The sequence below is a fragment of the Triticum urartu genome, chromosome 5 (assembly GCF_003073215.2).
Source record: "Triticum urartu cultivar G1812 chromosome 5, Tu2.1, whole genome shotgun sequence".
NCBI classification, from domain to species: domain Eukaryota; kingdom Viridiplantae; phylum Streptophyta; class Magnoliopsida; order Poales; family Poaceae; genus Triticum; species Triticum urartu.
In genome coordinates, this window is record NC_053026.1 from 580,274,571 (window position 1) to 580,288,753 (window position 14,183).

Below are 14,183 nucleotides of genomic sequence, written 5' to 3' on the forward strand. Positions count from 1 at the left end.
ATTGGTGTTGATACACGATGTGAATCCACAGAAGGTTAAGGTGACTACGCGGGTTATAAATGATCTGTATAAGCTGTGTCAACAACTTGGCCAATGGTTCCTTCCAACTGGCTATTTGAAATTAACCAAACTGTAGTGGCGGCGACTTGCGTGCCTGCCCATTGATCCATCCAGTGCAGACGGTGGTTGATGATACTTTGCCTCCAATTTGAAAGAAAACCGGGCTACCCAAGCTGTGCCTTACTTGATACTCAATAAACAGCTCATGCAGATAGGTGCGGCCCGGTGTGTTGATGTAGATTAGGCCGCGAGAGACAGACGGAAAAAACGACCGCGGCATGAGAGGCAGCTCAGACAGATGACCCGGTCGCGGCGTTGTAAGCCAGCGCGGACGGGCAAAACAGAGAAAACAGACATCCTACAGTCAAAACGGAGATCCTGTTAATCAGAGAAGTGTGGCGTACCGCAAAATCAAAGAGAAGGAGCAAATCAGACGGCACTAAACCGGCTCAAATTTGGGCCGGCGCGCCCGACGCCTAGCACTCGCCGCCATTCAAAATGGAGATGGATTCCGTTGTCTAGCGGTTCGCGTGTATCCTTGGGCAGCAGCAGGTCGCTTGTCTCAAAAAAAAAAAAAGGCTGGGGAGGTCTCGCCCTTTCAAAAGTCCCCTCCCCGTCCAGTCTTCTCCATTCCCCATCTACAAACCCTAGATCCCGTGCCATCCCGTTCCCTCCCCCCTCCTAGAAAAGGACAAACCCTCGTACAGAGAGCAGATCAGATCTGAGTAGCGCCGAGGCTTCCGGGATGGAGAACTTCAGGATGGACGACGACGACGAGTTGTTCCACCGCTACGACCCTGAGGTGCTGGCCGCCAACGGCATCGAGTACCCCCCCGACGATACTAGGATGCGCATGAAGTGGTGGGCTTTTCTGATGCAAGTGGAGGGTAATTTGAGACCTACAAATATGTCGGTACCTTCGGCAAAGATCATCAGGTACCCAGGTATGCTGATCTATTTTCTCCGCTGTGGAAATCTATCATGACTTTGTGCTTTGATACATTGGATAGAGTTGTTGTTGATGATGGCCAATTTGTTCCCCAAACCTCATCTGTCGTTGAGTAGCCGTCCATTTCATCCTAATGAACAATTGAATTCGTATATATGTTATTGTGCTCATCTGCTTCTTCTGCGTACTTGGTTGTGATGGATAGATCAAATGGAGAAGGCATGGGGATGGTGGAGGCTGCTGCCCATCTATCAGGGCCTCGGTTCGGACATGCCCCTCTACCGGGAGTACCTCTGCGAGTACTACCTCCGCAATCCTCCTGAATCTGTCGATGACTCTGCCTGTACTAGGCACAAGTTTGTGGTCCGATCTGCATGGACAAATGAGAATGGCCGTCTCATTCCTCTCGCCCGCAAGGTAATTTACTTGGAAACCTCCTGCCTGCATTTGGTAGATGTTTGACCCATGTATCAGGAAAGGTTTTAAGAACTGTGGTGTGCCATAGTATTTAGGTTCCCAAAAATAGCCTATTCCCCATCTTTTTATGGATTGTAGTGTATCTTTAATATATTGCTCATATTATTGTGTTTCATGTGCGCTACTGATGATAGATTGGTTGACTTTTCTTTTTGCATGATCAGTTTATTTGTTAATACTCTGACTCGGCACTCAATCTATAGAGTTCCCAAAAGCATCCTACTAGGTAGGCACCTAGTAGAAAGAATTTCTATCCTACCAATTCCTTCAATGTAGTGCGTAAACGTTGTTTGGTCTCCATAATACAAACCACTCATAAACCGGCTCTTCTTCAGTTTCTGGAATAACTGAAAGTATTTTTGCCCTGCTTCATTTCTAGCTCGATTGAATGGTCATCTATTCTTTTACTGCTTGCTAATCTACTTGCTTATATCAATTGCAAAACGATGGTTTTAAGTGCCTGGAGATGGAGGCCAAGTTCATCGGTCTGTGTGAGAGGAACAAGATAAAATTAACTGACACTGAGACTGCCCTGAGCCACAAAATCAAGCAGCATGCGCAGGACATAGTTGATGGAGCGTGTGAATATGCTGGTGCATATGCTGCCGCTGCTGCTTTGGTGGTATGTGCATGCCTACTTAATCTGTATCAGTCGTTGTTCCATTTACTAAGCAGTAGTAGCTTTCTTTGCACTAACTACAAATTTAAATTTTTGGTTTCAAGTGTATCTGCAAAGAGGCTGAGTTGATGTGCGAGAGGGCTATGTGCGGGAGATACAACTCTGGTAACATGACTTGCATGCTCTGCAATCAGATCAGAGAGCATGCCATCAGTCTTATGTTGTACAAAGGGTCTGGATCCGTCGCCGCCGCTGCTGGTGCCGCCATGGTGGTAAGAAAGTGTCTGGCTCGCCCAAATGCTGACCTTTCTACCTTCACTGTTTTTCATAGATACGTAGATCTGTACACATTGCATGAAATTTACTGCAAAAACGATGGTTCAAGCAGGGCGCTGCAAAGGAGGCCAAGCTGTTACGTGAGAATCTGAGCAATCTAGGCTGTGACGAAGAAATGTCTGTTTCCATTCGGGAGGAAGCCTGTTGCATTCTGCAGGACATGCACACTGAAGCTTTTGGTGCTAATGGGAAGAACAACATTGCTGCTGCTGCTGCTGCTGGAGCAGATATATCTACTAGGCACGGTCTGTGAAAGAGCATATTATTTGTTCTTGTTTAGGGTCTTTTAGAGCATATTATTTGTTCCTGTATATGTAATAGTAATGTATCATGTTGTTTTACTATAAGCAGGATCAGCACTGTTGGGAATTTGACTTGTACTGCAGCTAATAACAAGAAAGAGCTAGGAAGTAATGGTTGTACAGAATGGAATGATGATAAGGAAAACATGGAGAGTAGTAATGGGAACAACATTGTTGCTGCTGCTGCTGGAGTAGGGAAATCTTCAAGGTATGTACATAGAAGTGTATCTTATTTGTTCTTGTTTAGGGTCTTGGAGAGGCATCATGTATATGTAATAGCAATGTATTGTGTTGTGTTACTATAAGCAGGATCAGAGCTCTTGGGGACTTGACTTGTACTGCATCTAGTGGCAAGGAAGATAATAAGAGGACACTTAAGTAATGGGTGCACAGAAATGAATGATGCTAAGGAAAACATGGAGAATGTGAATCAGAAGACTGGGGCTTTATGCCAGCCTGATGCTAATCTTGTTTGGCTTTATGCCAGCCTGTTGCTGTTCTGATGGTTGATAATTTTCTCCTCTGGGATGCTGTCATCCTGAAGACAGTAGAATGTATTGAATGACCCACTCAAATTTACTGCCTCGTGTTTCTCGTTCTGAGATCGGGGTTCAAAAGATTGTTATATTAGGTGAAACAGATTTTGATTAAGACTGTATATATTCTTCATTGATAAAGGCTTGCTAACATTGTTGCCCGTTAGCACATTTTGATAAAGGCCTGTATATATTCTTCATTCATCTTGTCGGGGTTCAGAAGGACTTAGTAATTGCTCTGCCTAAAGATGTCAAAAATAGTAGGTTAGTGGAATAGTAGATACAATTTGTTTTTTGTGCCAATTTGACATCCTTTAAATGAGTGTTGCTGTTCGGTGGACTTTGTTTAATAATAATATATTGATGACTTGGCCAGAAGATTGTATTTTCTCCCACAGTAACAATTGATAAGATTTTAGTAATGCCATATGCAAATTTTCTCCCTCAGCACAACTATCAAAACGTTGTAGTTTTTCTCTGCTTTTCCACAACTTGTTGACATGCTAATGGTATCAACTTCTGCAGCAGGCCAAACTAGAAAAGGGAGAGAAGTGGAAGAGGATGGCTAACTTGACGTGGGCTGATGGTTGTGGTGGAACTTAGTTGAGATGGTCTTTTATAGTTGTGAGATTGTTCTTACGGACCGTACTACTCTGTTTCCTTCAGTACCTATTGGATTGATGCGATGGACCATATTTTGAACCTGCTTGGTTTGTAATCAAATCTGGGTAATATTAGCGGTCCACCTTTGGAACTGAAGTTATGATTTACTCCCTCCGTTCTGAAATTGTTGTTGGTAGGAGTAGGAGACAACATTTTCTACAGAATGCCAATTTTACATCCACACCCTTGAGATTTCAGACTGTACTCAGGCGACTCTCCAGAATTCCACAACTCTGCGGGCCTGCACAGATAGAGCATGCTCGGGGGGGATTTGAAGCGCAAACCTCTGTGTTCTCAGTTACCTGCACTACCTTTTTTTTTTGAGCATCAGTACAGACACAAGCGCTCATATACACGCGCATACACTCACCCCTATGAACGCACACACGCACACCCTACCCCTATGAGCACCTTCGAGAGACTGAGCCGGCATATCATCTTGAGATTTACGCGCCTCGTTGTCGATGGGAACGTCTCCTCCCAGTGAAAGCATATCGCCGGAAATCCTGAAATAAATCCAGGAATAATGCGAGTTACCTGCACTAGCTGAGACAGCGCACGTCATGTGATTTCTATGTTGAATTTTTTTTCTTTTTGTTCTCTCTTTCTTTCCACTTTCTGTTTCCTTTTCCTTTTTCTTATCATTTTTCTTTTCTTTTATTTTTCCTTTCTTTTCCTTTTTCCTATTCTTAAATTCCTGAGCTCTTTTTAAAATCCGTGGACTTTTCACAAATCGATGAACTTTTTTTTTCAAAATTGATGAACATTTTTTAGAATTGACGAACTTTTTTCAAATTTGTGAACTTTTTTCAAAATTGATGAACTTTTATTTGGTTTTCTTTTTCCTTGTTCATTTTTTCTTTCTTTTTTTTAAAAATGCGTGAACTTTTGCAGAAGGTAATGGCTCAGGTGGTGGAGCGATCGTGCGACCCAAGGACGCCCCAAGCCCTTCTCCTTTCTGTTGGGCCAGGCCAAGTTGGCTCGCGCGTGAGCAAGGTCGTGGGTGCCCTATATGCCGCTCTTTATGGCAGGTAGTCGGCTAATCGCACAGGGGGCAGTCCACTTAAGCCAGCCTAGTGTGGTGCGACGCAAAGAAAGGGTAGGAAAATCGCAAAAAACTTGTAGCAAGCGTTCGCTAAGGAATCGAACCAGAGACGGCGTACGGGGTAGTTGGGGAAAGCCACTACGACCGAAACAGCTATCTGACTGATATGCAGTGCAAAACATCAAGAACTAACAAAAGTATCAAACTTAACACTTTTGGGAAAGTCATGATTTTTCCTTCCAAAAATTAAGCAATTTTTTAGAGTCGCGAACAATTTTTGAAATTTTCTGAAATCGTGAACATTTTCGGAAATTCCTAAACTGTTTGCAAACGTAAACATTTTTTTCATTTGGGAATAATATTTAAAAGTAGGAACATTTTTTTTTCACAGATACAACTTTTGAAAGCACAAAAAGTTTAATTAAAAAAATTTAAACGTTGAACAATTTAGGAAATCCCGAACAAATTTGGAAGCACGACATTTTTTGAATAAGTGAACAAAATTTGTAAGCCGAAAATCCTTTTGGAAACATTGAACAATTTTTGCAAAAGGAAAACAATTTTTGAAAATTTCAAACAATTTTTTGAACTCTAAATCTTTTTTGGAAACACCAAGGAATTATGAATATCTTCAATTCGTGAACAAAAACTGAAAACATGAACTAAAGTTTCGAACAATTTCCTTGTATCAATTGCAAACCGATGCTTTTAAGTGTCTGGAGACGGAGGCCAAGTTCATCGGTCTGTGTGAGAGGGACAAAGATGAAATTAGAGAGAATTCCTTATTTAACACTGTGTCTAAATTTTATGCCCTATTTGACATCGACAAATAGTTTCTTTCTTATATAGCAACGAGTCTAAATTTTATGCCTTTTATAACACTTATGTCCATTTTTAGCCTAAATGACACTTGAAAAGACCCTTTTGCCCCTCAAGTGGTATGTTTGGGCGCACGTGCTGTTCAATGATTTCTTTATCATTTTTATTAATAATTGTTATACTATTAATTGTTGGATTTTCTTATGGAGCTCACATAATCTATTTTAAATATCTGAGTTTTCTTTTAGTGCAGGATCTCCAAGGGAGAATATATGTATGTCTAGATACATTATATAGTGGATGCATACATTAGATGGTCTATCATTGCCTTTGTACGTAGTGCATGGCAAAATTGCCCACGCGTACAATTGCATGCATGCATCGAAGGCCATACACGGCAGTAGCATGTACTCCGTACGTGGCTTATGGCTCTAGCAGATGTATGTTGTATGCATACAATTCTGAATACCCACACGTCTATGCTGCACGTACAGAATACATATAGCCATGTATGTGTGTGCGTGTGTACGTGCGTGTTTGTGCTGCTGCGTGTGTGCTGTGTGCGTGTGCGCTGTTGTGTGCGCGCGTGCCTATGTGCAGTGTGCTGCTGTGTGCGTGCTCCTCCCGATGCGTGCGTGTGCGCTACTGCCCCATTGATATTGTGTGTATACTACTGCACCTTACACACACATATATCACATGAGGGGCAAAGGGGTCTTTTTAGGTGTCATTTAGTCTCAAAATGGATGAAAGTGTCATAAAGGGCATAAAATTTTAACTCACTGTTAGATAAGGAAGAAGTAGTTTTTGAATGTTAAATAAGAAAACAAAATTTAAAATAGTGTTAAATAAGGAATTCTCTCATGAAATTAACTGACACCAGCGTGCGCAGGACATAATCGACGGAGCGTGCGAATACTCTGGCGCATATGCCGCAGCCGCTGCTTTGGTGGTATTTTCATGTCCACTTAGTCTGTATCAGTCCTTGTTCCATTTACTAAGTACAGTACAAATTAAACCTGTTGGTTTCAACTAGTGTATCTGCAAAGAGGCTGAGTTGATGTGCGAGAGGGCCATGTGCGGGAGGTACAACTCCGGTAACATGACTTGCATGCGCTGCAACCAGATCAGAGAGCATGCCATCAGTCTTATGTTGTACAAAGGGTCTGGATCCGTCGCCGCAGCTGCCATGGTGGTAAGTGCATAAATGCAGACCTTTCTGCCTTCACTGGCTTTTCATAGGCAGATCTGTACACATTTCTTGAAATTTTGTCACAAAACGATATTTCAAGCAGGGTGCTGTAAAGGAAGCCAAGCTGTTGCGTGAGAATCTGAGCAATCTAGGTTGTGACGAAGCGGCGTCTGTTTCCATTCGGGAGGAAGCCTGTTGCATTCTGCAGGACATGCGCACTGAAGCTCTTGGCGCTAATGGGAAGAACAGCATTGTTGCTGCTGCTGATGGAGCAGAGAAATCTAGTACAAGGTATGTGCATAAAAGAGTATATATTATTTGTTCTTGTTTAGGGTCTTTGAAAGCATATGTAATAGTAATGCATCATGTTGTGTTACTATAAGCAGGATCAACACTGTTGCGAATTTGACTTGTACTGCATCTCATGGCAAGCAGGATAATAAGATGAAGCTAGGAAGTGAAGGGTGCACACAAAGGAATGATGATGATGAGGGAAACATGGACGGAGAATGTGAATCAGAAGACTGAGGAAGAATATACGCAAAAAATAAAGACCGATGAAGAAGCTTAGAAGGAAACTGCATGATAACCTGTCTGGCTTTCTGCCAGCCTTTTGCTGTTCGGATGCTTGATAATTTTGTCCTCTGGAACGCTCTGTCAGTCTGAACTCTGAAGACGATGAGATTTTGTTATGTTAGGTGACACAGCTTTTGTTATATTAGGTGAACCATATTAACTGAAGTTAACTGTCTCATGTATGGTGACACAGATTCTGAAGACAGTAGAATGTATGGAATGACTCACTGAAGTTAACTGTCTCATGTTTTTTTTTTTGAAGGTCACCGGGGGAGGGCAAGAGCCCTCCACCTGACTGTCTCATGTTTTTCGTTCTGAGCTCACTAACGTGCATAGTTTGTTATATTAGGTGAAACAGATTTTGGTAAAGGCTAGCTTGTATACATTCTTCATTCATCTGAGCAGATGTAGGCTAGCGGAGTAGTGGATGAGGATCTTGCCGGGGTCCAAAAGGACTTAACTTATGCTCTGCCTAAAGATGTCAAAAATAGTACAGGTTAGTGGAATAGTAGATGAGATTTTTTTTTAAATCAGTACATAAGAATCTTGTCGGGAATAGCCACAGGACTGCGAATTAACTTCTCCAAAACAACTTTCGTCCCTATGAACCTGGATGAGGCGACCTCTCTTGACATCGCACAAGCCTTGGACTGCACGGTTTCCTGCTTTTCTCAAACCTACTTAGGTCTACCTCTCTCCCCCGTTAAACTTGCTGCCGCAGCCTTCCAGCCAATCATCACGAACTGTGTTAGTTACCTTCCTGGCTGGTGTGCTAAGCTACTCTCTCGCCCAGGCCGCCTGGTCCTCATCTTCTCTATGCTTGACTCGCTGGCCACCTACTTCATGTCCGTGTTCAAACTGCCAAAAGAAATAATCAAAAAGCTCGACGCTATTAGACATGCGTTTTTTTGGGCTACTGATGAGTCTTGTTCGGGTGCTCAGTGTCTTATTGCTTGGTCTAACATCTGTAAACCAAAAGAGTTCGGTGGTCTAGGCATCAAAAATTTAGCTTTACAAAATGACTGCTTGCTTATGAAGTTTGTCTATAAATTCCTATCCGCCACCTCCCACCAAGAGTTACCTTGGATAGCCTGGTTAAACAGAGTCCACCTACACAGCATCCCCCACATAGCCTCCTGCAAAAATCCCTCCTACCTAACCAAAGCGGTGCAAGCCCAACTAGCTACCCTATCCTCTATCACCTTCGTCCTCACTAACAACGGGCTGAGAATCTTTTTTTGGCACGACACTTGGCTTGCTCATGCACCTCTAGCTTCGCTTTTTCCTAGTCTTTACTCTCACTCCTCAGATAAGCACATCCTCGTCTTTCATGCCATGCAGTATGGGCTACTTACGAACCTAACGGACCGGCTAACGTCGGCCGCCTCGCGCGAGCTGGAACAGGTACTGTTGTTGTTGCAGGATTTCTCTTTATCCACGAGCCCCGACGAGAGGCACCTCATCCACGGCACGGCCTTCTCCTCCAAAGCTGCCTACAAGCTACTCACTCAGGAGGATCAGGAGATCGCTCATGCTCCTTTAATTTGGCGCTCCAAGGCTCACCCAAAGCTGAAGCTCTTTGCATGGCTGCTTTTTCATGGCCGTCTAAACACCAAAGCAAACCTGTTTCATAAGCACATTGGACCAGATGCAAAGTGCCCCAGGTGCCCTGCTAGCTCTGAAGATACAAACCATCTCTTCCTCCGATGCCCGAAAGCAAACCTCGTCTGGTTGCAGTTAGGAATCGCTCCGACTGACAGACTGCAGGACATTTGGCTTGCTACGCTTCCCCCTGGCCTCGACTCTTCCATTTGGCCGGAAGTGCTCCTTGCAATATTGTGGAAAATTTGGGACCCTAGGAACGCGGCGGTTTTCAGGAATGAAGATCACTCTGCTCTTCTTACCATCACAAACATTTGTACTGACTTTGAACTTTGGACTCACCGGTTCCATGTACCGGTAGATAAGGGGTCAGCTAGGTCTTGGCTGGCGTACCTCTCCTCACGGCTTGCCGTAACCCTGTAAAACATTCACCTCGGCTTTGGCTGGGGTTTTGAGCAACATAATTCAGGTGGGGATCCTCTCCCCCCCGGTGATTCCTCAAAAAAAAAGAATCTTGTCGGGAGTCGAAAAGGTCTTATTGGATGCATTAACAACATTCCCTTGTTTGAATGGAAATAGAGGAAGGACAACTTGTGAAATGCTATTTGCTTTTGAAGCTTAAGCATGCTCCTAATCATATCGACATTTGTTCGAGTGCTTATAGTAACTTTGACATCCTTGAACTGAGCGTCACTGGTCGGTAGACTTTCACATATGGCCAAAAGATAATATTTCTCTCAAACTTTATTAATGTCATATGCATTGTTGTTAATGTATTTCTTCGTTGTGATGTGATCGCATGCTAGCAGCAGGCCAAACTAGAAAAGGAGAAGTGGAAGAGGATGGCTAACTTGACTTGGGCTGACAGTTGTGCTGGAACTTTTTTTAGATAAAAGGCCTTGGCCCGACTTTATAAATAAAGCCACACGGCAGCGTCACAGACCCGAACACCCAAACAGATAACAAGAACCGCGAATCCAGCGACTAAAAGCCTAGAGCACGCGAAAGAAGTCCAGAGCGATACATGGCACCCTGCCATACACAGCGCGCAGGCCGGAGGGGAGAGACGACTACGACCAACCGATAAAACCACCGCAACAGAGATCAGACGTTAGGACCCAGCCCGGAGAAGAAGGATGTCGAAGCCCGAATTTTGGCGATGAGCACGTCCAGGGCATCCCGATCGTCTTCTTTAGTCAATAATCTCCACTGCTGCAAAATGATACAAGATTTGAAAAGAACGTCAGCAGGTTTAGATGGAAAGATATGCTCGATAGTGAATTTGTTCCTAGTAGTCCAAAGAGACCAACATAAGGCACCCAAGCTAACCCAGAACACCCTCTTAGTAACCCCAACCAGAACCTTGGCTAGGGTTCTAAGCTCAGAGAAGGACGAGGGATTCCAAGAGACTTGAAGCCAAGATCTGACGCAACTTCAAACGAACTTAGCCAAGACACAATGAAAAAAGATGTGGTCCGTATTTTCCAAAGCACCACAAAGGTGACAGAACTCTGAACCCGGACCATTGCGCTTGCGAATCTGATCAGCCGCAGGGAGGCGGCCTCTGAAGGCTTGCCAAAGAAATATCTTAATCTTAGGAGGCACTTTGGACTTCCAGATGTTAGAGAATATATTCGAGGGGGTACCTCCGATAAGCCTAGAGTAAAGAGACTTGACCGAAAACCCGCAAGAAGACGAATGAGGCCAAACTACAGAATCCGGAGCCTCCGAGAGCACAGGGAAGAGGGCAGAAAGACTTTGCCAATCCTCCAACTCTTCAGGAGACAGGGAGCGGCGAAAAGCCAGGTCCCAATTATTATCCGCCACCTCCGCGATGGAGATGTCCGGCTTAGGACAGTAAGAAAACAAAACCGGGAATTGAGTAGCCAGGGGAGCATCTCCACACCACCAATCCCGCCAAAAACGAACAGAACTACCATTGCCCACGATAAACTTAACATGCTCCAAAAAGATTGGTCTGACTTTGACAAGGTTCTTCCAGAATTGAGACCCTCGTCCAACAGAAGCAAACAGGGGGCTAGATTGAGGGAAATACTTGGCCTTGAGGATAGAATACCAAAGTGAGTCGGCCCCAGTAGTTATAATTTTCCACCACCATTTAATTAATAAGCATTTGTTCATCACCAATGTATTAATAATGCCTAACCCCCCAAGGTTCTTAGGCCGACACATAAGCTGCCACTTGACTAGTCTATATTTCCGCTTATTATCAGCCGCATTCCAATAAAAGGCACCCCTGTGTTTGTCAAAGCCAGCGTGAATACCAGCCAAAAGGAGATAGAAACCCATAAGGAACATAGGAAGGGAAGAGAGACAGGAGTTGATTAAGGCCACCTTGCCAGCGTTAGTATTGTATCTCCCTCGCCATGGAAGGACCCTGTTCCCCACTTTAGCAACAGCCGGGGCAAAGTCCTTAGCAAGAAGTTTACAAGGAGAAATTGGGAGGCCCAGATATTTGAAAGGAAAGGAACCTAAAGAACAGTTAAGAAGCCTGGCCACACGCAGGGCTTCCGCATCATTGACACCAGTAACTAGAACCTCACTCTTGGAAAAGTTAATCTTCAAGCCAGAGACCGCTTCAAAGCAAAGAAGGATGAATTTCAAATTAGCAATACACGCATCATCCAACTCAACCATAATGATCGTATCGTCGGCATACTGAAGATGCGAAACCCCTTCCGGAAGGAGATGAGAGACCACCGGACTAATGTGACCACATTGGGTCGCCCTCGTGAGAATACAAGAAAAGGCATCGACCACAAAATTGAAAAGGACAGGGGAGGCAAGAGTTGTGCTGGAACTTAGTTGCTGGTCTTGAGAGCTGTGAGATTGTTCTTACCGATCGCAATACTCTGTTTCCTGGAGTACCTAGTAATGTTTGATTCATGTGATGGACCATATTGAAGCTGCTTGGTTTGTAATTGTGACACCCTGATAGTTAAGCTACAGTAAACCCTTGCTAATCATGCCAGGTCATCATAATTAAACTTTTGCTAAACCTCACTTGTTTCAAACTAAGATCAAATTCAAATTCAAATAACAAGTAAAAAAATTATTTCTTCAAACTATGAAATAAAAATGTTCGATGGGTGGAAAATTTTCACTAAGTATTTTTCATGTAACAGCCAACAACTTTTGGGTTATTAAAAGGCCCCTAGCCTGATTAAAACTGTACGAGCAGCAAAATAATTGCCCCTTTTCAATTTCTAAAAATAGACAAAAAATTCCATTTAGCTTGAAACTTTTTGTGCATCTCTGGTATGTTACTCAGTATTTATGTACAAATTTTGGACTAGAACAAACATCATTTGACATCTAAATCAATAGCAAAACCGAAGCTGAATAAGTTTGCACAAAAATGAATAAATGGGGAAAGCCCCTTGTGCATGTGGCCCATCTTTATCCCTGTTCCAGGCCCAGCCCATCTAGCCGGCCTTTCCCTTTCCTCTCGCCAGAGGAGGCAGAGCCAGACGTGGCGCACATCCATGGCACACTGGCCATGGATGGCCAACACGTAGCCCCCCGGCCTATAAAACATGTCCGTCAAAAACCCTAGCTCTCCCTCGACCAGTGCCCCCTCGATCCCCCTTCGCCCCTCTCCACTTCGACTCGATTTCAAACTCGGATTTGGTGCGGTCACCGCTGCCTCCCCGTCGTTACCACGGCCATTGTCACCGCCGTCGCATGGGAGCACGTCTAGGAGGTCCACCACGGCCATCTTCGTCCGCCCCGGGCTATAGATTAAGCCGGGACGCCGCGTAGCCGACGCCGTCGCCGTCTTCTCCACTGGGCCGCCACCACCTCGCGGTCGATGCCATCGCTCTGGTCCATCTCCGGCCTCCCCGACCTCTCCATCGAGCTCGTGGTGAGCATCTCGTCCGGTTACCCCTCCTCCCGGCCTCGATCCGTCGCCGTATAGTTAGCATCTGCGCTCGACCATCGTGACGGGAGCTCGCTCCGCCCATGCTCGCCTCTGGCCGCTCGCGCCTGCGCCCGCCCGCTCCTGGCCACGCCTGCTGCCGCCCGTGCGTGCTCCGCCCACGTCGCTGCCGCTGCTCGTCCTGCCGCTACTCTGCTCTGCTGTTTAGCTGCGATGCTGCTGACTACTGCTGGTGCCGAGCCATGTTGTGCTGCTTGCTGGCTTAGCTGCTGTTCCGATGCCAACTAGTGCTACTTGCTACTACTCTACATTGCTGCTGCGTTGCTGCTTGCGGCTGGTCATGGCCAAGACCGTGGCTGATTGTGTGTGTGCGGCCATATGTGTGTGGCTGGCTGCGTCTCTGGATGAGACCACCCTATTTAGGTTAGTAGCTAATCAGTAGTTAGGCTAATTAGTGGTTAGGTGTAGTGTATATGACATATGGACCCTACTGTTAGATAAAATATAAATTAGATTAAAAATGTCTAAGCCTATGACATGTGGTCTACATTGTCCTGTTGACTAGTCAAAAGTGGACTAGGTTGACTGGGTTGACCGCACTTTAGAGTTTAATATCAAATTTAAAACAATTCCAGAAAATCTTTTAAACTTTAGAAATTAATATAAAATAAACCGTAACTCGGATGAAAAAACTTTGTACATGAAAGTTGCTTAGAATGACGAGACGAATCCGGATACGCAGCTCGTTCGTCCGCCACGCATCCCTAGCATAGCAAACACGCAACTTTCCTCCTCCGATTCATCTGTCCGAAAACGCGAAACACTGAGGATCTTTTCCCGAATGTTTCCCCCCTTTGTCGGTGTCACTTAGTACCGCGTTAGGTCACCTCTAGCACCGCGTATTGTCTTGTTATACTTTGTGATACCTTGATTGCTCTATTATTTATTGTATTCCCCCTCCGTTACTTCTTTCCGGTAGACCCCGAGACTGCCGGCGACCCCAGTTCGACTACGGTGTTGACGACCCCTCTCTCTTGCCAGAGCAACCAGGCAAGCCCCCCCTTTGATCATCAGATATCGCCTATTCTTCTCTCTACTGCTTGCAT

General features: G+C 44.8%; 1 protein-coding gene across 1 annotated transcript; it reads left to right on the forward strand.

Annotated features, from left to right (window-relative positions):
* The first annotated feature begins 612 nt into the window (after positions 1–612).
* LOC125510919 lies at positions 613–4,056 on the forward strand. The gene is made up of 7 exons (XM_048676210.1): positions 613–1,004; positions 1,215–1,426; positions 1,944–2,108; positions 2,210–2,377; positions 2,494–2,686; positions 2,793–2,951; positions 3,053–4,056. The coding sequence occupies exons 1-6, from the start codon at positions 806–808 to the stop codon at positions 2,813–2,815; spliced, it is 960 nt and encodes a 319-aa protein (XP_048532167.1). The 5' UTR covers positions 613–805; the 3' UTR covers positions 2,816–2,951; positions 3,053–4,056.
* Positions 4,057–14,183: the final 10,127 nt, after the last annotated feature.